Genomic DNA, 26,259 nt, shown 5'->3' with positions numbered 1-26,259 from the left:
TAGATGAATCACTTTATATGCTTCCACCTGATGGCGTACAGGTAAAACAGGGATATGTTTGTGCTCTGAAGAAGTCCCTTTATGGTCTCAAACAAAGTGCACGGTGTTGGCACACAAAACTCACTGAGGTATTGTTTTCTCCAGGTTTTCAGCAAGGGAAAGCTGATCCATGTGTATTTATCAAAGAGGAGGGGTAAAAGAAATTGTATTGCTTGTTTTATGTTGATGATCTTTTATTCTTTTGGGATGATGTCACAATGTACAATAACGCCCTAGCTCAACTGAAAGAACACTTTGACATGAAAGATCTTGGTGAGGTAAACAACTACCTATCTCTTGAAATAGAGAGAGATCAAGATTGTAACATTCTAGTACACCAGTCACGGAAAATTGCTGATGTGTTAAGCAAACTAAACCTGATGGATGCTAACCCTGTAGACACACCGATGACAACAGGTTATCAGGTAGATGACACTGAAGAAGCATTTTCTGACACTACACTGTACAGAAGTGTGCTAGGCAAGCTAAACTTCATTGCCAGATGTTCAAGACCAGACATTGCTGTTAGCTGTAATTTGCTAAGCAGACAAGTCAACAATCCTACTGTTAAGGATTGGAAAGCTCTGAAACGCATAGCGCGCTATTTGAAAGGCACTATGCATTGCAGACTGAGATTTAACAATCAGAAGTCTGGTGGTCTTGAGATATTTGCAGATGCAAGTTTTGGAAGTGACACTACAGACAGGAAAAGCACGTCTGGAGTTTGCTACATGTACAATCAGGGTCTATTTGATTGGTCATGCAAGAAGCAAACAACAGTTAGCTTAAGTACTTGTGAAGCTGAACTTATTCACTCAAAGATTGTGAATGGTTGTTACAATTGTGCAAAGACATGAAAATTCCTGTCAAATGTCCAATCCAGGTTTACCAGGACAACAAAGCATGTTTGGCTTTGCTAAATTCTGAAGGTTGTAAGCAAAGCACGAAGCACTTGCAATTGAAGTTGCAACATGCTAGGGAACGTATTCAGAAGGGACTCGTAACGGTGTCCTATATGCCAGGTAATGAAATTCCTGCTGATGTATTGTCCAAGATTGTATCAAGGGATCAACACTGTACCTATGTGCAGAAGTTGGGTTTGTACTGATATTGTACGAACACGCTGCCCAGTGATGTTCACAGAAAGGGGGAGGATGTTGGTTTCTGCTCTCTTTCACTGTGCAGCGAAGTGCTTGTCATGAGACAGGTGTTTACATTCCACAGTCAGTTGCTGTTGGGTTTCTCACGGGAAAGGAGACTGGATGTGACGTACACTGGTTTCCTGTTTTTCACTGTGTTCTCTCCGTGCTTTAGAGGAGAGAGGATGCTTTCTCTGCTCCGGCAGAGGCAAGATGTTTTTCTGTAATCTACCAGCTTTGAAGTGTAAATAAAGTAATATAGAGTATGTGGCACGTACTCCTCATCATTCCGCTGTGCACGGGCTACTGCAATATCAACATTACTGACTTAGTTGGTCTTTAAGGTGCTACTGGAAGGAATTTTTTTTGTTTTGACTATGGCAGACCAACACGGCTACCTATCTGTAACTGGAGCTCTGTTTAATTAACACTGTGTGCAGGCTTGCCAGAGGGGGTGGATGTTAGGCTGAGGCTAGGGGTGCAATCCTGCTCCTCTTCTCAGGTGAAAGCTTGTTATATGTGAAGTATGCATTGTGTGGCAAAGTCCCGACCCCCCCACGAGGTTGAATAAAGACACTTGACAATAGTATTTTAGGTTAATGGGCTAAAAAAGGCCACAACTTTATTGGTTACAGATTGTGAGTGGTATTGGCTTAGGCATTGGACTTAACCGACTATATCTGACTCCCACCCGTCTGCGTGGAGTCCGGGAAGGTTTAACCACCAGTAGGGGGAGTACTGCTGAGGCACATCAACTAGGAGCTCCCTCAGGGCCACCAATAGGGGTCATGCCTTAGGCCCTAGCCTCCCCAGGCTTCGGATAGGGCCACACCCCCAGAATCCTCTAATGGAATACCCTTCAATGTGCGGGGGGAGGTGATGGCGTTCCCTCTCCTCCAGCAATATTCCAATGCCTAACCACCAAACTTGTAGGGTAGGGTCAGGGATGTAATCCTGTTCCTCTTCTTACTTGTTAAGTAACATATGAAGGGAGGTTGCATGTAAAGCCCTAATGAGTTTGCAGCTAAGGATTTCCAGGCTCACAGCTCATCATCTCATCTGCTCTGGATTTCACTTAATTCTCACATTTCACTTCTGGCACAGGCTCATGAAGTGGCTTGCACAATAATTTGTGAAGATAAGCTTCTAGAAATTGCATCTGTGCTGCACTGCCTCTGTAATAATTAGGGTCTCGCCTGCAGGTTTCCCCACCCCCTTTCTCCCACATACAGGAAGGGATACTTCTTTTTAAGATGGCATCTGCTTGTAATAAGTCCTAATAATAATAATAATAATAATAATAATAATAATAATAATAAGTTTTTCAAAAATTAAAAACCAGATACCCAATGAATCAGGGGCACCTCTTAGTCACCCACATTGTTTGCAATTAATTGATCCAACCAATATACAGTGGTACCTCGGGTTACAGATGCTTCAGGTTACAGACGCTTCAGGATACAGACTCCGCTAACCCAGAAATATTACCTTGGGTTAAGAACTTTGCTTCAGGATGAGAACAGAAATCGTGCTCCAGCGGCGCAGCAGCAGCAGCGGGAGGCCCCATTAGCTAACGTGTTACCTCAGGTTAAGAACAGTTTCAGGTTAACAATGGACCTCCAGAACGAATTAAGTACTTAACCCAAGGTACCACTGTATTGACTAAATGTTGCAGCCTTAGGAACAATCAACACATTCCGGGAAACGGGCAAAATATAAGCAGGTTTGGGGAATCTTCCTGTGGGGCTTACCAGGAACAAGTACTTATAGATGGACTCTATTTTTTATCAAATGAATGACAGTAAGAGTATTTACACGGTGGGGCCAATGACCTATAGGGAGGGAAGGCTCTTCTACACTGGAGGCCTTCAGACAAGAGTTGCACAGCCACCTTTGGGAATACTCTGGCGGCAGATACCTTACACCAGGCAGGACTAGATGCTTCAGGTAGGTCTACATGGTCCAAATCTGCTACCTCCTTGGCAGCCCCCAATGCCACCTCTACAGTGGCCTCTTGGTGAATAGGAGGTTCTGGTGGTCTCCTCCCACCCTTGTAGATCTTTAGTCCCTCATTGTTCCTGATGTACTGGTAGATTTTTACTCACTCCTTCTTTGCTGGTGGGGGGGGGGGCATAACATTTTGAGATTCACCTCAGGTGCCAAAATGTCTTGTGCCACTTAAAAGGTTTGTAGAAAATGGAAGGTCTTCAACAGGTGCCACCAGGAGAGATGGTGCCTGTCTGATGTGTAATGGGAGGGAGTTTCAAAGTGAAAATGTCCCCATACTAAAGGCCTGAATCCTATGTCATATGGAACAGACCTCCTGATAAGATGGTATCTGTATAAGACCCTCTTTTGAAGTTCTCGATCTGGAATATAAAGGGGTGAAACAATCTATTCTGGGATAAATCAGCCCCATATAACCTACATGCTGATTTATCCCAGAATAGATTGTCTCATCCCTTTATATTCCAAATTGAGAATTCTATAGTTAAGACCATAGAGTAAGCTGTCCTGCCAGACTTTCCTCACTTTGGAAGGAAGGATTGCCAAACTCTCACTTCCACCATGGAATCCTACCTCTCAAAGGAGCTGGTTCAAAGGAACCAGAATGTTAAAAGGGTTCAATTGAACCAAATAAAAATATATATTTTTTAAAAGCAAAAGCAATAAAATGCCTCCCAAATGCATAGAACATCTAAAAACATTTTTTAAAAAAACAATCACATACCCTCACAGTTCTTAATTTTGCAGTTGCCATGGTCAGTTTATTTCAGTCATCGAATGGCTGGGTAAACAGGAATGTCAGCACCAGAAGCTAGTTGTGCAGAGGGGTGATTGGCTAGCACTTGTGTCATCACAAGTCGACTTCTAGTCCCTCATCACCCCCTGCAACGTTTGAAAATTCATGCCTTAAAATATATATGCAACAACATGTGAATGTTTAATTCAATATATGTACACTGGGTGCCTTATAATTTAAAATATAAAAAAATAAACAGGCCACTTAGCACAAGAGGGGTGGGAGTGGTGTAAGACTGAGAACTGAGTCACAATTTGAATTACTGGCATATGTCCCTGTCAATTACACTGCAAATATCTTAATAAATTATGAAGGAGGGAGGGTGCTGACTCACCCAATGGGAGAAAAGTTCATTGCTACTCCTAAAACCAGCTGACGCTTCTGTTGAGTAAGATGTCTGTTAATATTAGGCCTTTGCTTCCTCCAGTGTTTAACCTTGTAAATGCTACCCATGAGCTTGATTTCCCTCAAGGCAGCTGAGTCAGCTCCTTCTCTCTGAGGATCAAGCAGTGTGCATGCCTTTCCCATTCCTGTTAAATAGGAAGCGGTCTGCTGAAGTGTGCCAGAAAATACCACAGAAGTTGCACCTCACAGGCGAATCACTTCACTGATGTTGCTACTAGGCCTGGGGAGAAATCCAGCTTAAAACGCAGACCTGCCTAAGTCACAGTCCCTGAAACAATATTCAAACTGAAACACAGCTCTTTGAAATTTGCACTTCTCCAAATTTTGCAATGCACCTCTCCAAAGGAAAAATGTGTATACAAAATGCATGCATTAGGGGAAAGTGTGCATAGAAGTTCATGTGTAAGCGAAAAGAACATACAAAAATGCATATTGGGAAAGATGTGCATATGCTGCCAAGTTGTGGAATTTCCTCCCCAACAGAGGTGCTTCTGAATTCTTCGCTATTATGCAGCTTTTGATGAATGCTGAAGACACTTCTTTTCCCTGACCTTTGACATCTGAGATGTGTGTTTTCAGGGCACACCCTATTCCTGTGATTGCAATCTGTTGTAACTGTTTTTTTAAATGCTGAATGGCTGTGACCTGCCATGGGACTTGTTGGTGAATGACAGATAATAAATTTAATAATGATGGTGATGATGATGATGATGATATATTAGGCAAAATTGCCACCTTCTGCTCCTTTGGGAGAAAGGACAGGATATAATTTTTCATCATCGATATCAGAAGTGCACACAAAAATGCCAATGAATTTTTGTGATGGCTTTCTTGTTCTCTTTCTCTTTAAAAAGTAAACTGATACAGAAATGTAGAGAACTGAAATAAAGACCCGAAAGTTGAACTACTGTGAGAAACCAGAACAGACAGATTTGTTCGTCCTTCGTTGCTACCTGGAATATGAGTGTGTTCACTTTTGCCTCAAGAAATTTAACTGCTGGAGTCATCTTTGCTCTTATCCGAAAGCTCTTCCAACTATGCATCACCAAAGAAGATAACAAAAGAGGAACAATAGAATCACACAATCGTAGAATTGGAAGGGATTCTGAGGAACATCTAGTCTGGGGTGGTCCAACCCAAGGTGGGGTTTGCTGAAGGAGGTGCAAGTCTCTGACAGGGTCCTAGAGTCCTCACACCTCCTTTCCAAATCCTAGTTTTTTTCTATTTTTCTAATGCCCTATCTCGGTCACACTTTGGCCCATTTAACCAATGCATGACATGCTTTATGGATAGCTCAGATGGTTTGAGTGTGGTGCTGGTAACACCAAGGTTGCAGGTTTTACCCCTGTATGAGATAGCTGCATATTCCTGCATTGCTGGGGGTTGGACGAAATGATTGTCAGAGTCCCTTCCAATTATAAAATTCTATGATTCTATGACCTGGCATTTATGTACATGTTGGTGTCCTAACTGGTCCTGTGCTAGGCGTTCTTCTCTATGCTTCAAGGTGAAGTTAAGTATGGAAGCACCTTCCGTTTTAAAAAGTGAAAAAACATTTCCCACATTTAATGCAAACGGGGTTTTCTCCCTGAAACAAAATAAAATGGGCTAACATAAGCTCCAGGCATTTCACCCCGGTATGGCTCCCCTTTATCACATACACAGCCCAACAAGACAATGACAAAAATCCACCAACAGCAAACAAATCAGAATGGCTAACCTGACCCAAAACACCTACCCACCCCACTCACACATGAAAACAAAGACCACCACAGCCACCACAGCCATCCACAAATGAACAACCACACCCTAGGCCAACCCCAACCTCTCTCACCACCAAAGGAACACAAATGAACAGCAGAAAACCTGCACAAGCAACGCTGACACCAAACCCTACATATATTAAGTAAAATAGAAACATCACCACCTGACCCCACCCCCACCCATCTTTCCCCCCCTCCACCCCTTTCCCCCCTTTATTCCTAACATCTCAACAAATGAAACTGATTTGTAAAAATGTTACATGGAAAAAATACAAGAGAAAGACATTGCACATACTTTTGTAAATCAAGAAAATCTTTAATAAAAATACATTTTTTTAAAAAAAGCTCCAGGCATTACAGTAGAGACCAGTCCTCTTGGTCTCTTCAAAACATTAGGCACCAACAGCACTATAAAAACATATAAAGAAATAAACTAGCTAGCTAGCAAGCAAGCATGCGGTCAGGGGGAGAGCATCAAAACACTTTTAACTAATACACTAAATAATACACATAGCAGTCAAGACACACATGTTCAGAATACTTTAAATCTGAACCCCTTTCTCTGCATTTGACATCAGTACTTTGTTACTTAAGACTTGGCACACAAGAGCTATTTTGCTCCCACTGTTCTATCTTTGGTTAAACATATAGGAACACAATGAGTCAAAAGAGGCTGCTATAATCAGGATTTAAGACAGCAACAGGTGGCTGCGCTTATCAAGTAAACTAAGGAGAATCTGGAATCCACTCAAAAGGCTCAGTAAAGTCTTGCCTTGATCAAGAAGAACACAGAACATTCCTGGCAATTGTGGTCCCCTCTCTCTTTGTGGATGATCCTTTGGCTTTGAAGCAGAATTGCCTTCAAAAAAATCTAGAAGCTCCCTCCTCTGTTAAGTATTCCTGGGCATTCTTACAATCAACCGCAGGAAAGAATCCAAAGGTAATATGTAAATCAATACATACCCCTCCTCTCTCGCTCCATGCATAAATAGCCTGAGCAAAATTCCACTCATCAGCCCAACCTCTCTTAAATATGCAGCTGGCGACGTCATTGTTTTTGTTGCCAATTCCCTTGCTGGTCTCCTTCCTCTGGCTACTTTAGTCCCAGCTGAGGAACTGGGAATCCAGACTGCACTGGGAGATGAAGAGAAGCTGAGGAAGCCCTGGGTACCACAGGCTGAAGCTCTGTGCTCCATCAATCCCCTTCAGGTAGACCAAGAGATGTTCTGTTTTATATGCATAAATCTTCCTTCTATCTTCAAAGATGATAGAAAACTTAAACACCCAAAGTTTGAGAACAATCTGACATTTAAAGCATCTTGTGTTTATGCTGAAAATGTCTCATTAGTCCTTCCTGGTTCTAACAGTGTGTAACATTGAAGTTTCCCTAGTTTTTATTTATTTATATAAAAAATATATGATATTATATAATGCTTGCTGGCTGCAATCATTAGCATTTATTTTATCAGGGTACACTTGTTCCTTTTCTATGGGCAGGACTACAATTTTACTGCACCAACAGCTTTATATTATTTGTCTCAGTTATTCTCTTTCTACACTTGTGAGACAAATTGCTATTATTCCCAGGAACTGAGACCAATGAGAAATGAATTGATCAGAGCCGCTTATTAGGACTGAACCCAATAGTCATGGCAGATTTGACCTAAGGGCTGATAGAACTGAAGGCAATGTAGCATTTGCAATATTATTTACGAAGATAGGCAAGGTCAAGTATGGTTTCAAATTGGACAGGGTGGCACATGCTGAGATTCTTGCATTCCTCAGGTTCCTTCCACCTCTACAATTCTACAATTCTTTGATTTGATTATTCTATGCTGATCAGACATTGCACAAGGCTGTTTCAACATAATGATTGAGAAATAAGCTGTGAGCTGCAAGTCTGAACTAAATCTCAGCTCAGCGGTGAACCACAGCTTTAAGCCACTATTTCTCAGCCTGAGCTTTTCATCTGCAAAACAGAAGAAACAGCATGGTGACATACCTTACAGGGGTGTTTGTAAGAATTACTGAGAAAATCTACATGAAGCACTCTTAAAAATGCACTATTTAAATGTTTATTATTGTTAATGTATTTTAAAAATAATACTTTGAGGTTTTATGAAACTCAGCCAGATGGGCAGGGTATAAATTATTATTATGAGTTTATAATGCCAACACTACCAAAGTAATGTTTGATGGTATTATTGCTTTCAGTTTTCAATTCTATACACACACGGTTGGTATTAAGTCCGCTTTTACTCAGTGGAATTAAGGATGTGATCAGCAGGACTTACTTTTGAATAAAAAAAACATAGGTTTGCACCATTACTTTCACTAAAAAAGGCACAGGATTGATGGTAAATTTCTTTATCCATGACTTACCTAGAGAACTTGAAAAATTAAATAAAAGACATGAAGACCCAGACTAGCTGCAGTTAACTAAATGGAAATCTTTGCTGCTTATAATTTTTCTTTTGGAAAATGGTAGTGCAGCCTCTTAAGCAAAATTCAGCATTTTGTAACTATGTACAGAAGAAGAATAGCACTTTTCAAAGATGTATGGACCAACGTATTGCCAAAGATGTAGAAAAGCTGATGGGAACTGTGGTTTGTACCAATCATTGTGAAGACTTATGGTCTTAGAAGACAACTAACCTCCATGCGGGTTAGTTAAATGCCTGAGAGATGAAAAACAATGGGCAACCAGATGTTCCCATCACCCCTGACCATTGGCCATGCTAACTGGAGAGGATGAGAACTGGAGCCTAGTAAAATCTGACAGTCCCCAGCTATCCCAATCCCTCAAGGGAATGAAATCATGGTTTTTCTTTTTAAAATAATACATATTAAGATTTTAATCATTACATTCCCCTCCAAGTGCAGTTGCCAATGACAAAACCACAAATAAAGGTATTGTTATTTATCATTATTAAGAAAAAGGATTGCAAATCCAAATGAGATCCTTAGGATTCCAGTGTGTGTGTGCGTGCGTGCTTGTGTATATATATATATATATATTTGGTGACATGGAGAATAGAGCCCGTTTCACAGCAGAAACTGAAGAAGGCGATAAGCTGTTAGAGATACCTCCTGCTTTTCTTTTTTTTTTAATCTCTAAAGGTTAGCAGTTGAAATAACATTTACTTACAGCGGTATAAATAGTGTTGGAGCAGCTTTCCGATTTCCACACGTCTTGTTTTGTTGGGCTTTTCTCCTTGTTCTTTAGGAGAGGGCAAGGTTGATCTCAAGGACAACGCGAAACGAAAGGTGGCCCTTGGCGTTCCCCCTCCCCCACGGCCTCAGATCTCCCCTCGTCTCTTCGTAGCCATGGAACGGTCCACACAAGAGCTCTTCCTCAACTTCATGATCGTACTGATCACGGTTCTCCTTATGTGGCTTCTGGTGAAGTCATACCAAGACTGAAAGACTCCCTCCTACCCCTTGGGAGTGAGTGAGGGATCTACCTTCGGAAAAAGAATGCAAATTCTACTATATAGGAGCAGTCCTATGCTTGCTCTTTGTGTGTCATTTTTTTTTAAAGAAAACAATACTCTAAAATACCTCTTGCCTATATCTGCCCAAAAATTCGAATTGACCTAGGATGATGCAAATATGTAAGCTAGCTATAAAGTAATGAAAGCATTGACCTATCCCTGTCCTTCACAATCAACACATTATGGTGACTACGAGCACCTTTCAAGTCTGTGTCTGTCTGTTTCCTGACTCCCTCTTGTTTGTGTGGTCAGATTTACATAGCTGAAATGTGACCACGTAGCTTCATTCATCCTCTGTTGCTGTCATTTGAATAAAGAACTAAGTAGGATGCATTTTTTTCCCTTCTCATTAATTTTCTTCAAAAGATAAATATGTTGGCTCATAAGGGCGGGGTGGTGGTGGATTCAAAGCCACATTAGGGCAATACCTTTATTAGGTCCACCAAATTGTCACAAAATAGCATGCTAGGTGCCACTCCGAAGAAGACCCTGCTCCTACGCTTTGTAGATGCTCTGTGGAATTTGGGAAATGGAAGCTAGAGAAGGGCCCTTCCTGAAGACACCAGAAGTCCACTAGGAGAGAGAACTTTTCTTGAGATACACCAGTCCCAGGTCACATCAGTCTAAATATATATATTTAATTAAACAATAACAGCGCAATTCTATAGCTGTCTACGATGTAGGCCCCATTAAGTTCAATGGTAGATGAGTGGGTATCTAATTATGGGGGGAAACTGTAGCTTAGTGATAGAGCATCTGTCTTGTACACAAAAGATCATAGTTTCAATCTCTGGTTTCTCCAGGTAAAGCTGGGGAAAATTTCTGCCTGAAACTCTGAAGAGTCACTGCAAGTTGGTGTAGACATTACAATGATCCACAGATGGACCAATGGTCTGACTCAGCATAAGGCAGCTTATTATGTTCCTCCTAAGCTCTCCTATGTTCTTATGATTGCAACCTGAGCTAACTAACGATAACCCTCTCTGCAATGCCATCCTGTAATTAGAATGGCACTTGGTTTATAACAACGCTTCTCTTGTTCCATACTGAATACCTTTTCAGATAGCTATTTGGAAAGGGCTTTAAGGTCAAGGGTCATGGCTGAGTGATTGAGCCCATGCTTTACATGGAAAAGGTCCTAGGGTCAATCACCAGCATCTCCTAGTAGGGTTGGGAGAGACACCCACTGCAACCCTGGAAAGCCACTGCCTATCATAGAATCGTAGAGTTCGAAAAGATCCTAAGGGTCATCTACTGGTCCAACCTCTTGCAATGCAGGAATTTCAGCTAGAGTATACATAAAAGGTAAAGGTAAAGGTACCCCTGCCCGTACGGGCCAGTCTTGACAGACTCTGGGGTTGTGCGCCCATCTCACTTAAGAGGCCAGGGGCCAGCGCTGTCCGGAGACACTTCCGGGTCACGTGGCCAGCGTGACATCGCTGCTCTGGCCAGAGCCAGAGCCAGAGCCAGAGCCGCACACGGAAACGCCGTTTACCTTCCCGCTGGTAAGCGGTCCCTATTTATCTACTTGCACCCGGAGGTGCTTTCGAACTGCTAGGTTGGCAGGCGCTGGGACCGAGCAGCGGGAGCGCACCCCGCCGCAGGGATTCGAACCGCCGACCTTTCGATCGGCAAGCCCTAGGCGCTGAGGCTTTAACCCACAGTGTCACCTGCGTCCTAGAGTATACATAACCTTTGCTTAAAAACCCCCCATGAAGGGGAACCCACCACCTCTCATGGGAGTCTGTTCCACTGTCAAACAGTTCTGTCAGAAAGTTCTTCCTGGTGTTTGGCCGGGATCTCATTTCTTGTAGTTTGAATGGCCAATGGTAGAAGGCAGCTTCTTATGCAAGCCTCATCCGTAATCTCTTCTCATCTGAAGCATTAAGATTTAAGACAGGCTTCCTCAATCTTACAACCTCCAGAAGTTGTTTAGCGACAGCTCTCATCAGCCCCAGTCAACACGGCAAAAGGTCAGGATTGATGAAAAGGGCAGCCCGGCAGCAAACGGAGGCACCTTGTTGGATACCCTCACCTTATTGGCCCTGCATCTTTCTTGGATTACTGTGGAAATGCAAGGCCACAGTTTGGAACCACCTCTGCAGCTCTTCCACATACTACCCCTTCTCTTCAGTAGAGAAGGCACAGTGTTAGTCTTTACTTCACTTGCATGCTCCTAAGCGTCTCATGTTGCCCTACCAGTGTTGGAAGGAGCAGAGTTGTGAGGTAACCTAAGAACCCTGTCCCAGAAGAGAACTTGGCCTGTGCTAAGTGAGAGGTCATAACCTTGGCACTGGACTCGCCTATCAGGTGAAGCTGCCCACACTTTCACTAATTCTCACAATTCGTTTGCGTGCCATCAGTGGCCTCTGAATCATGCAGCCGCCTCCCGAGAATGGCTAACCATCTGTTTCCATAGGCTGTGAATCCCCTGCAGTTTAATTTGGAAGAGTCTTGTAGTTCACATGCCGTGCCTCTGTCTCACATAAGTGTGCGTGTGTGTCTTCATCTGATATTATGAAGCCTTCCCCTGGCATTAAAATGTTTCCAAGGAACTGCTTGGGAGCCTCCACAGCTATTCCCTTTACAGAGTGACAGTTTCCAGAGGGGTTTAGAAATCAATCCCTCCTCCCAGAGAAATCTGGGAGTTGTTGCTCTGTGAGGGGAATAAGGGTCTCTTAACAACTCTCAGAACCCTTCACAAATTACAGCTCCCAGAATGCTTTGTGGGAAGCCATGGCTGTTAATAGTGCTTTAAATATATGATGCAGATGTGGCCTTAATTGACTGACATTCCCTCAGGCCTTATCTATATCACACACCTCCATCATGATGGGCCTTTTAGCAACCAAGTTAGATTTCTTTTCAGGACCAAGCACAAAATAACATTTACAAAGGGCATGTCATCAACAACAGCATGCCAATCTACGTTCCTTAGGACAACAAAAGCAGCATTAAAAGAACCATGGAGATCAAGGGGAAATATGTCTCTATAGCTTTGTTTGGTGATGCCCCAAAGGCCACAGAATTTTTCTAAAATGCTAAATAAGGAAAAGGTCAGAAGGACCTTTATAAAGCCTTAGTTCTCGCCCAGATGTAGCACAGAACAGGAGTTGAAGTCTGATAAATGTTGACACTTTCAGAATGTCACCCTCAAAGGCTCACTAAATCATTCCTCACTTCTACAGCTTAGATGGGTCGTCTTCTTTGCCCAGGGCTTATTTCCAGTTTAGCTTGTAGGAATGGGGGGTAGAGGGCAGGGGTGGAATTGTATGCTTTCCAAAGTCATTTAGCACAGTTGTACTAGCTAGTCAGCTCTTATCCTGAAGCTTAAATATTCAAGCTTCTTCTTTTTTTTAATCTTTAGAACTTCCAAGCTACAAATAATTTGCATGGCGGGGGTGTGCTTATTCAAAAGGCATTCATTTTCACTGGGCTGACAAAGCCCTGCTTAATGACGTAGAAGAGCAGGAATCTGCCTATACTAAGATGAACCACTAGTCCATTTACCTCAGTACTCTAAATGGCAGTGGCTCTCCAAGATTTTCAGACAAGAGTCTCTCCTAGTTCTACAGAGATTGAACCCGAGACCCACATGCAAAGCAGATGCTGTAGTACTGAGCTGCATGTTCGCTGTGGCAGTTGCAAAGACATGTACTTCTTGTATGGGAAGAAAAGGAACAGGTCACACATGAATACACATTTCAAAGTTTGTGCTTCAGTTCTCATAGTTTCAAAAAGTGTAGATTTGATAGATTCACCTTTAAATGTGAACCAAATGAAACTTCTCCCTCATCCCTACAGGTCACATTTACCGTCTTTTTTGCTCTATAAGACTCACTTTTTCCCTCCTAAAAAGTAAGGGGAAATGTGTGTGCATCTTATGGAGTGAATGCAGGCTGCGCAGCTATCCCAGAAGCCAGAACAGCAAGAGGGATTGCTGCTTTCACTGCGCAGCAATCCCTCTTGCTGTTCTGGCTTTTGAGAGATTTTTTCCCCCTTGTTTTCCTCCTGCAAAAACTAGGTGTGTCTTGTGGTCTGGTGCGTCTTAGGTAAAAGGTAAAGGTAAAGGTACCCCTGCCCGTACGGGCCAGTCTTGACAGACTCTGGGGTTGTGCGCCCATCTCACTTAAGAGGCCAGGGGCCAGCGCTGTCCGGAGACACTTCCGGGTCACGTGGCCAGCGTGACATCGCTCCTCTGGCCAGAGCCAGAGCCAGAGCCAGAGCCAGAGCCGCACACGGAAACACCGTTTACCTTCCTGCTGGTAAGCGGTCCCTATTTATCTACTTGTACCCGGAGGTGCTTTCGAACTGCTAGGTTGGCAGGCGCTGGGACCGAGCAGCGGGAGCGCACCCCGCCGCAGGGATTCGAACTGCCGACCTTTCGATCGGCAAGCCCTAGGCGCTGAGGCTTTTAACCCACAGCGCCACCTGCGTCCCTATACAAAGTGCGTCTTACAAAGCGAAAAATACGGTATATGCTCCTCTAAGAAGCTCAGGGCAGCATACGTGTTTTTTGTCTTTGACTTTTTCCTCACAAGCCTGTGAGGAAATAAGGACTGTGGCCTATAGTCATCCAGTGCTGCTCACAAGGCATTGAATGGTAAAACAATACTTTTGTCTACATCTACACTGACTTTGAGTATTAATATCCATCGTCCCACTTCAGCCAAAGTCTCTTTCATGCCCTCTTTTGGAAAAAAAACCCCACAGCTTCTCGGAGTGGAACATAATCGCTACACCCATCGGTTGAAAAGTTGTATATAATATTCATTCCCTGGGATCAAATTCACAGAGCATGCCATTTTCCATTCTCTCATGCCTGTTGGTCCTGCCTATTTTAAAAGAACTTGAAACGGGGAGCTCAAAAACAGCCTGAAAGTTCAGGCATGTCAAGAGGACTCATGATTGACCCAGATAACCAGGATCTTTCACACTTCCCTAAAAGGACTTTTACTCAAGTCTACCAAGCTATTGGCTCAGGCTACATACTCCTCAAGTGTTTTCCCACAGCGGATCCATTGGGGCCTGTGCATTCTGCCTCTTGTCAGCCTTACTAAAGCGGCATTCTTTTAGTTTTGTTTTTTTTTTGGCAAAGAGCTGTCAAACACATTAGCATCCTTGGCTGACAATGGCCTGCTTTAACACCAATACAAATATTACAGAATCTCAGAGCAAGTGGCACCTTGATTACGGTTCAAGCTGAATTATGGAAACAGCCTGCATTTTCAAGATTGGACAAAGCTGCAGAAAGATTGAGCGGGGAAAGTGTAAGAGAATAAGATTATATTCACTAGGTTGGTGCACAGGTCTCCTGATTTGCCCTACCTGCATGAGGATTAGGGTTAAGGATTTTTGAAACCTTCTTTTCAACATAAGGTTGAGAGCAGAGGACGGGAAGGAGGCACTGCACATCCTTTTACCAACCCCCAAAACCAAAGAGGCAGGCTGATCCTTCGTATCTTCCCTGCACATAAGGAAGCAATTTGTGAAGCACAAAGCACACAGCTTTGAAACTTCTGCTTACCAGTTGGTAAGCAGCAGGATTTGATCCTGTGTGGTGCTGGGAAAGGGAAAGGCCTGGCAGGAAGGGTAGGTTAGGCAGTAAAAGCTTCTACCCACAGCCTGTCTTCTCTCGCAGCAATGCACTTGTTGAGCACATCCTCCCTTTTCCGTTTCTCCTTCTTCCCCCCCTCATGCTTTTCTCCTTCCTAAAGCTTTTTGCCTAGCATCAAAGAGACATGTATAGCTATATAGAACTTCCCTGGGGAGCACACTCCACGGGCAGGGTGCCAGAAAAAAAATGGCCTCTCTCTCGTCATCACTTGCCTCACAGCAGAATGTGCGGACAGGCAAGCCCGGTCCTAGCTTTAGCCAAAGTGGGTCATCTGCCTCAGATTGTGGATGCTAAGGGATAGGGCATGGAAGGCAGAGTGGTGGGCCCTCTTCACAGTCTGCCCCCACCCCTTAAACTAGGACACTGCCTTCAAGCATGGTGGATGCTGTCTCATCACTGACGTTGTGGTAAGACTCAAAATGGCAGCCCGGGTCAGCTTGTATACATGGAATGTATACCATCCTTTACCTCAGGTAGCAAAATGCCTTAAGCCAGCCCTGAGGGCATGCACAGATGGGGCTTTGATGAGGATGATGAGCTTATGTGTTTGGTTCCTCAAACCACATGTAGGTAACTAAAGGCTGCATTCAGCCCATGAACGGATGGAAATTCCCAGTCCTAAATGATAGTGGTACAGCATGTCAGCTGGGACAGCCATTGGGGCATGAGACTCAGTCTCATGGCTGTGGGTTTGAGCCCCATATTGCACAAACGTTTCCTGCATTGCAGGAGGTGGTGCCTTCCAACCAGTGTGATATAGTGGTTAAGAGTGATAGACTCGTAATCTGGTGAACCGGGTTCGCTTCCCCGCTCCTCCACATGCAGCTGCTGGGTGACCTTGGGCTAGTCACACTTCTTTGAAGTCTCTCAGCCCCACTCACCTCACAGAGTGTTTGTTGTGGGGGAGGAGGGGAAAGGAGAATGTTAGCCACTTTGAGACTCCTTAGGGTAGTGATAAAGCGGGATATCAAATCCAAACTCCTCCTTACAATTCTATGCTGCAGCAAAGTCTACAATTCTACGTTGCAGCATGACAACGTAGAATTATTGTAACAGTGGAATACAACAGTATTCTATTGTTGGAATAACACTGCATTTTGCAGACCTTGTGTGAAATCTAAGCTGTCACATACCTGTTGGGAGAAGGGTGAAAGGAAAATGAATAATTCATTGACGTCGGGACTGTTTCCAACAAAACAGCGTCTGTTTTTAAATAATTCATGCTATTTTATTAGGCACAAGTGGCAAAGAGATAGTCAAAAGCCTCAGCAAGCATTACGAATAATAGCCCCTGGGCCTCATTAGTACAAATTCCCACTGAACATTCTGACCCGAATCCAGTTCCAAATTACATTTTGGGATGATTAGTCAGAAGGCAGCTTGTTAAAAAAAAGTGGGAGGGGGAACTGGGGCAGTTTACACAGTAAGCCGTAAGTGTATCTGCATTTGATGTTGCAGCTGCAATGCTTCTGCTAGTGAACAGAAAAAGCCAAACAGCTATGCGAGGCACTGACATCCCTTCTCCCTGAAAAACTTAAACCAAGCATTGTCAGCACATTTTCGAGCTTGGCATTTTACACGATTCTGTGGCAAATAGTGTTTATTGCAATAGGGAGTGTCAGTCGCTCCAGACACTCAGATGTGCACCTTTATAATCACAGGTGCTTTCAACCTCACCATTTGTCACGTTCCCACCCTACTTTTAGGTGGACAGCTAAAACCTGGAATGAGTGAGAATCCAGAGACTTCACAAAAGCTCTTCAGCAAAGCCAATTAAAGTAGTCACCCAAGATGTGATGGGTGGTGCAAGCCGAGATGCTACCTCACTATTAGGGGGAAATATACCTATTGCTGGACGCAGGTGGCACTGTGGGTTAAACCACAGAGCCTAGGACTTGCCGATCAGGTCGGTGGTTCGAATCCCCGCGACGGGGTGAGCTCCTGTTGCTCAGTCCCTGCTCCTGCCAACCTATCCGTTTGAAAGCATGTCAAAGTGCAAGTAGATAAATAGGTACCACTCCAGCGGGAAGGTAAACGGCATTTCCGTGCGCTGCTCTGTTTTGCCAGAAGTGGCTCAGTCATGCTGGCCACATGACCCGGAAGCTGTACGCCGGCTCCCTCGGCCAATAAAGCGAGATGAGCGCCGCAACCCCAGAGTCGGTCACGACTGGACCTAATGGTCAGGGGGTCCCTTTACCTTTATATCTATTGCTTCTTCAGAGAAAGCATAGCTGAATTACTGTGCTTCATCCTGCCCCCCACACAACACCTTTCATGAATGCACCTGGGCAATAAAAACGTATCACTGAAGTACTTGAGGAATAAACCACATACACAAGAGAGCTTCCTGTTTGGAGTGACGTAATTTATTCATATAATCCACAAATAATTAGGCAATACCTCAAATTTAATCTTGCTAGGCAAGCAACTTCACAAACTACCCGGAATACTAAACTTCAGAAGGTAAAAAGCTACCATGGGTATGAAGTGCCATGGTAAATACGATTTGATACAGGCTACACATGGTGTCAGAGGTGCTGGTCACTATCCGACAGGGAATCCGACAGGCCCCAATCCCCACCCAAACCAAATGTGCGCATGAGCACTGTTGTATACATATGTACATTAGCTAACTGTTCCAACAGGGTTGACATGAGAATGTTCCGTACAGAAAGTGCATGTTTGTTTTTTTTAAAAAAAGTCGCTTTATCCAATGCTTAACCGCCAGTTACTTTGTTTTCTTCGATGCCTCTTTGTTAATTTATTCCTCTCGGCCTAAAATTCAATACTTCAAAAATGAAGAAAATATAGATTTGTGTGTGTGTGTGTTTTGGTCCCCCCTAAAGCAATCAAGCACACACACGATCAATTTGTGTCACGTTCTGTCACCTAGAAATGCATGTTATTAGCTCTGCGTTTTCAAAGCAGTGCTATTTCAATTTGGCCGTGATAACAGGAGTAGGCTGAACTGTAGGCTAATGCAAACTTGTGAGAAAACAAACCCTCCTTGGATACTCATGTAATAATTGGTGTATTTATTTATTTTTTGGTCTTTGCTATCACAATGTGGTCAGTGTTCTCAAACTTGCTCAACACACAGGTTCCCAGAATTCATCCCATGTCCTGCATATGCCAACTGCATTTCCACATTTTAATCATAAACTTTATTTTTAAAAAACTGCATGAAACATGCATGGTTGCTTGGAGAGAGAGAGAGAGAGAAAAAAAGTCTTCGCCTTCAATGTACTATGTTGGCATGAGGTGCAAGTCACATACACTGCCTTCTAAATATTGTACAAAAACAGGAACAGAATTCAGCTGAAGTTAAGTGCTTTTCAGCCTCACTGATTTCACTGGGAATGGGACCTTTAAAAGTACTCCCCTTTAGCTGCATCATAATGTGTGTTTTTTAGTTAAAAAAACAACGTTCTTAGCTATCATAGAACAAAAGCAGTCCACAAATACAAATTTTCAACTCAAATATTCCACATATACAAAACACCCCCAACAGCTAGAGAAATGCCGTTCTTTAATTAAATGCTGAATTATGGGGTGGCACAAGGAGAGTGGTGGGGAAAGTCTAAAAAAACCAGGGAAAAAACCAAACTTCTTCATACAGGACATCAATTCATAATGTCTTAACACTGCAAAATGCCGCAATATGAGCTCTCCCAACTTTATTACAAAACCACCCCCCTCAGAAGAAGCAGTATGAGGAGTTGGCTGGAAAAAGAGTGCGCGCGAGAGAGAGATGAATACTGCACCAAGAAGCATGCATACCATCGCTATGGTCATTCAATACATTAGCGATTTATCTCTAGGATGGTGGCATAACACAAGAATGAGGCAGTGTTTTCAAAAAACCAAACCAAGTTTCACTGCTACAGGTTGATCAGGCTTTCTGAGGCAGCGAAGTGAGGGCAGAGGGCCATATTCGGATTCTGGAGCTGTTTGAGAATGCGCTTGTGGAACTTCTCTCGCACGCGGTTGAACTCCATGATGTCCAGGGGGTCCTCCTCAATCCAGAATTTATGGAATTCGTGCATCAGATAGCCTGAGAGAGCAAAGGATACCCGAGTCAAATGGTTAGAAAGCAGAGCAAACCCAGCCTCCCTTTTCCTAGCTTCTCCTACCACAGTCCTCACTCCTCTCCTCTTGGTTTCACAGCCCCATTCATCTCACAGGGTCCCCATTCATTTTCTGCCCACTGCATCATTTGATACTATCTGCCTTTGAAGCCTTCTTCAGTCCCAATTTCTAGGCCAGCCTATGGTTGGTCCTCTCCTGTCTTCCTTAACTTTTGGCACCTGCTTCCTTATTTATTTCATAAAAATTTATAAGCCGCTCGAGCGCAGTTTACAAAGCACGAGCGGTTTACAAAAAAGCTGAAAACTATAAAAATTATCGCTAATAAAAAATAACAATAATTTAAGACATTTAGAAACTTCAATAACGTTGCTCAGAGAGGGGCATGCAAAGCACAATGCAGCTCCAACATCCCTTACAGCTTGGCTAAAATTTGTTGTTGTTGTTGTTGTTGTTTAGTCGTGTCCGACTCTTTGTGACCCCATGGACCAGAGCACGCCAGGCACTCCTGTCTTCCACTGCCTCCTGCAGTTTGGTCAAACTTGGCTAAAATACCTCCAGCGAAAGAAGAGCACATCTCCTCTCAAGGCTGGTCTCTTCTACCTTCCACCAGATCCCAATGTTTGGTCAAAATATGCTTCCTTGCAATATTCAAAATAAATTCCCAAGTATAGAGCTTGCAATCAAAAGCTGTCCCCAAACAGTGCCCTCTCCAATAGCACAAGAGAAGCTTAAAAGAAAACCCAATGGGCAAAATCCACAGCAGTATCCTGAACTGCTTTTCTTGCAAAATCCCCACTGTGCTTTTTGAACTTGTGGGGTTTAAAATACAGGGTGGAAGAGCATCTTTTCAAAAAGTGGGACAAAACCTGGGGGTGCAGCCTTGCAGTCTCCTATTTCACTTCTACGTCAGCTACCATTCCCCATATAACTAAAATGTCCAAAGGATGAATTGGGGGGGAAGGAAATACAATTAACCTGCCAATACATTTTCCAGTGGCTCCGGAACATGATTTCCCAAACTGCAAACAAATATCCAGGTATAGGAAAGAAGGAAACTGATGTTTCCGGAAATTGGTGAATTGTTATGTATTTCTTACTCTCGTAAAGCTTGTGCGTATTCCATTTTGGAGTTGTGCACCAGCCTTGCATATCAATTAGTTTCAGATAAATAGGGAAGAGCAGTCCAACTGATTACATTGCCTGGAGTGTCAGAAATGCTGCTTCTGTACAGAGGAGGGTGGCTGAGATCCACACGATCAGGCACAATAAAAGCCAAGGGGAAACGGGCAAGTGCAAAGACAGCCTGAATTTGACCTAATAATTGCAAGGCCAAATGAGTCCAGCTATCATTGCCACACAAACAAGAGCTCGCTGCAATTCTGACACGTTGCCTGGGGAAGTCTTTTTTTTTTTAATGTAAAATCTGTGGCTTATCTCCTCAACTGAACTCAGCGAGTGGAAACCGAGGAACAAGTACACAGCAGTGTTTAAGTAATGTAGGAACACTGTGAATAAATAAATGGATTTGCTTTGTTTGCCTTTAAATGTAACCTGAACAGAATTCCCCCCACCTGGCATCCCAAGCCTTGCACGATCCATTCCTGCTTTAAATTAGTGACATACCAAGGTAAAAAAAAGGTAAAGGACCCCTGGATGGTTAAGTCTTGTCAAAGGTGACTAAGGGGTTGTGGCACTCATCTTGCTTTCAGGCTGAGGCAGCCGGCGTTTGTCCACAGACAGTTTTCCAGGTCATGTGGCCAGCATGACTAAACCACTACTGGCGCAACAGAACACTGTGACGGAAGCCAGAGCGCATGGAAATGCTGTTTACCTTCCTGCCACAGGGATACCTATTTATCTACTTGCACTGGTGTGCTTCCGAACTGCTAGGCTGGCAGGAGCTGGGACAGAGCAACGGGAGCTCAACCTGTCGATCAGCAAGCCCAAGAGGCTCAGTATAGACCACAGCACCACCTGTGTTTGGTTGGCAAAGTGGGTATTTTATTGCTTGTTTTTTAAAAAGCATTCCCCACTTTCCCCCTTGACTAAGAAGTTGCGGAAAGCAGCTTACAAATATAAAACAAAAAATAAGCACAAAAATCCAACTGTTGCAAAACAAATTATGCAATTGGAAACAGCAGCATATCACACAACGGGCAGCACTAATAATCAGTATACATTAAGCAGCAACAGAATTGCTGCATTGAGCAATGGCCTCAATAAGACTATTTCCTGGGTTCAAGTTCCTGCTCATTCACAACCTCAAAAGATTGCCTGGGGTAGCTTTTAACCCTAACAATGAACTTGCCTTCTGAAGAATTTGGAGAATGGCTGGGAAGATATATTACACACATGGCTATGAAGTGCTTTGTAGTGCTAGGATATAATTTTTGAGAACACCCTAGAAAATAATGTTGGATCCCTCTATACAGCTTGCCCCTTCTGAGCCCAGGTGTTCTGCAACTAATCAGGGTCATGTCACTGCAAGAAGGAGCAGGGAACGGACTAGGGGGACATACAGTGTACGAAGACTCAAATCAAACAGCATTTATTGCCTGTGCAAATAGAGCAGCACCACCTCGTGGGTGAGATGTGTCACTGGCTAGTCAAAACTCAAGTGTTCCAATGCCACAAACGAGTTTTGAATTCTCTAAGGTTCAGAAAGGATTTGTTCTGATAAGAAACAAACAGAAAACTTGTCCGTAGGTGTGCATACATGCCATTTCTTCACTATTAGTGCTGATCTCCTTGTTAGAGGAAGCTGTGATGAACTGAAATTGCTTCATCGCCCCAGCTGAAATGGCGCTCAGCAATCTGGGAGGGGAGAATTGGGGGAGAGGGGGCTTCCAAGGTTCAATAGTGCCGAAAGAGCTCCTCTCTCTACTTCTGGTGGGACATCTAGGGTTTGGGGGAAAGTCTGGTGCTCCTTTCACCACTGCTGTTGCCAAAACACAAGCTGCAAGTTCTCACTTGGCTCAACACGAGAATCACAGTGAAGGAAGGGTGTATGGGATGGAGTAGCTGTGATGGCTGTAGCAGGCAGTGCTTTTTTCTATTAAAAAGGTTTAGGGGTACTCTCATTTTCCTACTCATATTGAGTAGGAATATTAAGATTCACAAAATGTTTAGGGGTATTGCGTACCCCTGCGTACCTCCAGAAAAAAAGCACTGGCTGTAGGGTGCAACTTTTTTAAAAAATGCAGCATCATTTATTTATTTATTTGCTTTTATACACATACTGTAGCACCTGGGAAATTTAGGTCTGCTGTAATTAAAGTGGATTAAAGCACTCCGCTGCCCCAACACAACAAATTCACTTTAATAAAGAAGTAACATTTCTGCAATTGGGAGAGTCAGAGGAAAATGTATTGCAAAGTAGGGAATGGACAGGAAGATGTATAAACACAGGACATGCAAAACAGAATGAATGCTCGTTTTCATATAACCGCCCCACAAATAAATCAGAGCAAATGCTCAATGAAGACTGGATATAATCTAACCTCCATGTAAGCTATGTGCAAGCAAATCAAGACGAATGCTCAATAAATAGGTCATCTGAAGGATATTACATTTTATAAACTTTAATTAGACAATGCAGCCATTATTTTGGATTCATTAAATTTCCCCCTCCATCGTAAATATGCCTTCATGCCTTTATATTGTAGTGTTCTTGAAAAATAACAAATGTGTTCATTAAACTTTGAAAAAAATAATATGAGTTTTCTAAGGCGCCTTTGGATGTTTCTGTCCTGCTTCTTTAATAAATAATTTTTAATCTGGGGCTGCATTTTAAGTTGAACACGGGCTCTTTTAATCTCTACCAGGGAGGGTTCTGCAAAACATATGTTGCTCTTCAGGGACTGGGGCCCCCAGACAGTTCTCTTTCTGTCTCAAAGTGACATAGAGATTCATAGTGGAAGAAAGTCCTTGGGAATGGGGATTATGCCGGCATTCAAGTAGGGAAAATATACTGTAATTGTTAAAAGTGAATTTCTGTTTACTTATTATTTGCTGATATTTTGAGAGTTACCGTATTTTTCGCCCTATAGGACGCACCGTCCCATAAGGCACACTTAGTTTTTAGGGGGGGAAATGAAGGGGGAAAAAATTATTTCCCCCCCCCCAGGCGCGGGCTTTCCCTGACCCCAGCCCCCAAACAGGCAGCTCTCTGCAAGTCGTGGGAGCCCATCGCTCAGCACGCGCAGGCTTCAGCATGCAGGCAACTCTCCGCAAGCAGCGGGAGCCCATCGCCGGGCTCCCGCTGCTTGCGGAGAGGTCCGCGAAGCCTGGAGAGTGAGAGGGGTCGGTGCGCACCGACCCCTCTCGCTCTCCAGGCTTCAGTGAAAGCCTGCATTCGCCCCATAGGACGCACACACATTTCCCTTTCATTTTTGGAGGGGGGAAAATGCGTCCCATAGGGCGAAAAATACAGTACTTTTATTGTCCATTATATTCTGATGGATTATTGAATATTACTTAATTTGATATAAGCCATTTATTTTAATGTTATGTTTTTATTATGACTTTTTTGTATCGGACCAGATTGTTATAAGGTGTGCGATCTTTGTTGTATATTTTGTTTTTCCTTCAGCTTACAAAACGCCTTGTGTACAGTAATAATAATAATAGGAGGAGGAAGAAGAAGTTAAATTTGTATACCACCCTTTATTCACAGATCTCAAGCATGGTAATATAGAAAGGTGGTATACAAACGAGAAAAATGAAATGAAATAACTTCAAAAGGAAAACAAATCAATAAGACAAGATAAATGACAGTATCAGGAAGGAAGAGAAACAGATTATGACACGGTACAGTAATTTTGTTGACAGGAATTTGGTTGTTAGGACACAGTCAAAGCTTGCAACGGAAACATGGAAAAAGTTTCTTTGGTTTGAGATTACCAGTTGTCCCACAAAACGGATCATTCCCCAGACAAATGTCAAACATATTGTAAGGACATAATCTAACCAAAGGAATGCCAGCGATGCTTTGTATAATTGATCACATGAAGTAATTAAGGAAGGATGCTATCAACACAACAAACACAATTATTCTCTCTCTCTCTCTCTCTCTCTCTCTCTCTCTCTCACACACACACACACACACACACACACACACTTACAGAATGTCTGTTGGAAATGGGATAACGTTGGAGCCTCTGGAGCAACATTGTAGAAGTGTGTTTTCAGAGCACCGCTCACAAGCAGGTTGTACGCAAGGTCTGTGATATTAATGCCAACAATAGCAAAAGAGTAGCTGCAAGAAACAGGGGGTGGAGATTAAAAGATGTGGGAGGTAACCAAACAGTCAAATGCAGAAAATGGCGGCATGGAAATACCAGCTACAGGCAGTCCTGACTGACAGTCCCCAACACACGAAGTTGCCTTACACAGAGTCACCTAGTTCAGTAATATCTACACTAGTGGTGAGGAATCTCTGGCCAGAAGGCTGATGGATTGATTGATGGATTGATGTACCACCCTTTGGGGGGAGGGTCACAGGCTGTTTACAGCATAAACACACAAAAATACACAATATAATAACAAAACAAAACAACCCCTCCCCAATGATCCCAACTTGGACTGTGAGGCTGCTCCTCACAACCCACACCCACCTGCCCTATGCCTGATGCTATAGGCTGATCAGCAGTTACAGTCACCTGACGCTGTTCTGGATGGCCCTGCTCACCTATCAGACGTGACCTGTGGAGGGTGGTGGACTGAGGAATCTGGCCTGCCAGCCAGATCTAGTTTCCCCACCCCTAGAGCCTGCAGTGGTTTCAGAAATAGGTTCTTCTCAGCCCTGAGGATGCTGGGGGTTTGACCAGGGACCTTCTGCCCACAAAGCTCTACGGCCCTTTGAACTTTCCAGATGTTTGGGCTCAATAAAGTCTTCTTGAAGAGAGACGGAGCAAAGTGATTCACCACCAGTGCTGCTGCTGCTGCTGTTTTTGGGATTCTCCTAATGCCCTTTCCCAAACCAATTTTTTGGGGGGGCATGAAGGAGGAGGGGGGAAAGCCCTGCTGCACAAGCTTCTGCAGAGCTTCCCTTGGCATGGTTCGTTAGGTGAATCCCACCCATTAAGCTCAACCAAGAGTTGCTTGACTGTAATGCCCCCAATCCTTTATTCCTCCACTTCAATCATAAGCATGGGGTGAGGAACACGTGGCCCTCTAGATGTTGCTCATTGTCAGGGACGATGGGAGATGCTTTACAGCGACATCTGGAGGGCCACAGGTTGTCCATCCCTGTAGTTAAGAATAACTGATGCCAGTGAGCATGAAGGTTGACTGTGCCTCAAAGCAGTGGAGGGTATGGGTGTATGGAAAGTGAGGGGGAGGGGGACAGAGATATTTCGACCTTGGAATTATATACTTACCCAATGGCCTTATCAAACCTTTTCTTCTCCCATTCAGCCTTGCTGAATTTGCTGAAAAATAAAAAGCGGAAGTTGCTGTTCAAATCAGAAACGGGTTTCTCTCTCTGCATGGTAATCGTGAAAAGGTCTATCGACCTGGTATCATTTTATTCTTGGTGTTGTGGATTTTTGTATTCTTTTAAGCTCCGGAAGATGTAAACTTCTGTAGCCAACCTAACCTGCTTGCCTCGTGCCCCAATCACATGCTCATCAGTGCAGTCTAAAAAGAGGTCTATGCCTTGGATATTACCTGTCAAAGACACCTTACGTATACTCTGTGAAGCCTTTAGAAGGATAAAATAGAAGGATGGGCCAATTCTGAGATACTGAAGGATGGGGAAGAATCAGGGGGAAACTCTGTATTCCTTTCAGCCCTGAGCAAGGCGGACTGCAGTCTTTGAAATTCAGTAAATCAGATGTGACCCAAGTCATTTGAAACTAGCCCAGGTAATCAGCCAACACTGCTACTTTAGTGAAAAGTGATTGGGTTG

General features: G+C 43.5%; 3 protein-coding genes across 8 annotated transcripts in view; 2 read left to right on the top strand and 1 right to left on the bottom strand.

The window, feature by feature from the left end:
* ALKBH8 (alkB homolog 8, tRNA methyltransferase) overlaps nt 1–26,259 on the top strand; it is a gene marked incomplete at its 5' end in the record, with an annotated part of 258,458 nt that overhangs the window by 119,001 nt on the left and 113,198 nt on the right. The gene's annotated exons all lie outside the window — the stretch shown is intronic.
* SLN (sarcolipin) lies at nt 7,179–9,976 on the top strand. Its single transcript, XM_079974566.1, has 2 exons — nt 7,179–7,358; nt 9,376–9,976. Exon 2 carries the CDS (start codon nt 9,477–9,479, stop codon nt 9,570–9,572), a length of 96 nt encoding a protein of 31 aa, XP_079830692.1. The 5' UTR covers nt 7,179–7,358; nt 9,376–9,476; the 3' UTR covers nt 9,573–9,976.
* Nucleotides 17,942–26,259, bottom strand: part of ELMOD1 (ELMO domain containing 1) — a 45,574-nt gene continuing 37,256 nt past the window's right edge. For all 6 annotated transcript variants that reach the window (XM_079974052.1, XM_079974057.1, XM_079974053.1 and 3 more), the window contains 3 exons: nt 25,730–25,780; nt 24,473–24,606; nt 17,942–19,314 (listed from right to left, as the gene is read on the bottom strand). In XM_079974052.1, coding sequence (XP_079830178.1) covers nt 19,142–19,314; nt 24,473–24,606; nt 25,730–25,780 — 358 coding nt within the window. In that variant the 3' untranslated portion in view covers nt 17,942–19,141. The remainder of the gene's footprint in view (nt 19,315–24,472; nt 24,607–25,729; nt 25,781–26,259) is intronic.

Source organism: Podarcis cretensis (assembly GCF_951804945.1).
Source record: "Podarcis cretensis genome assembly, chromosome: 4".
Classification (NCBI taxonomy): Eukaryota; Metazoa; Chordata; class Lepidosauria; order Squamata; family Lacertidae; genus Podarcis; species Podarcis cretensis.
This window is presented reverse-complemented; position numbering and strand designations above follow the sequence as displayed.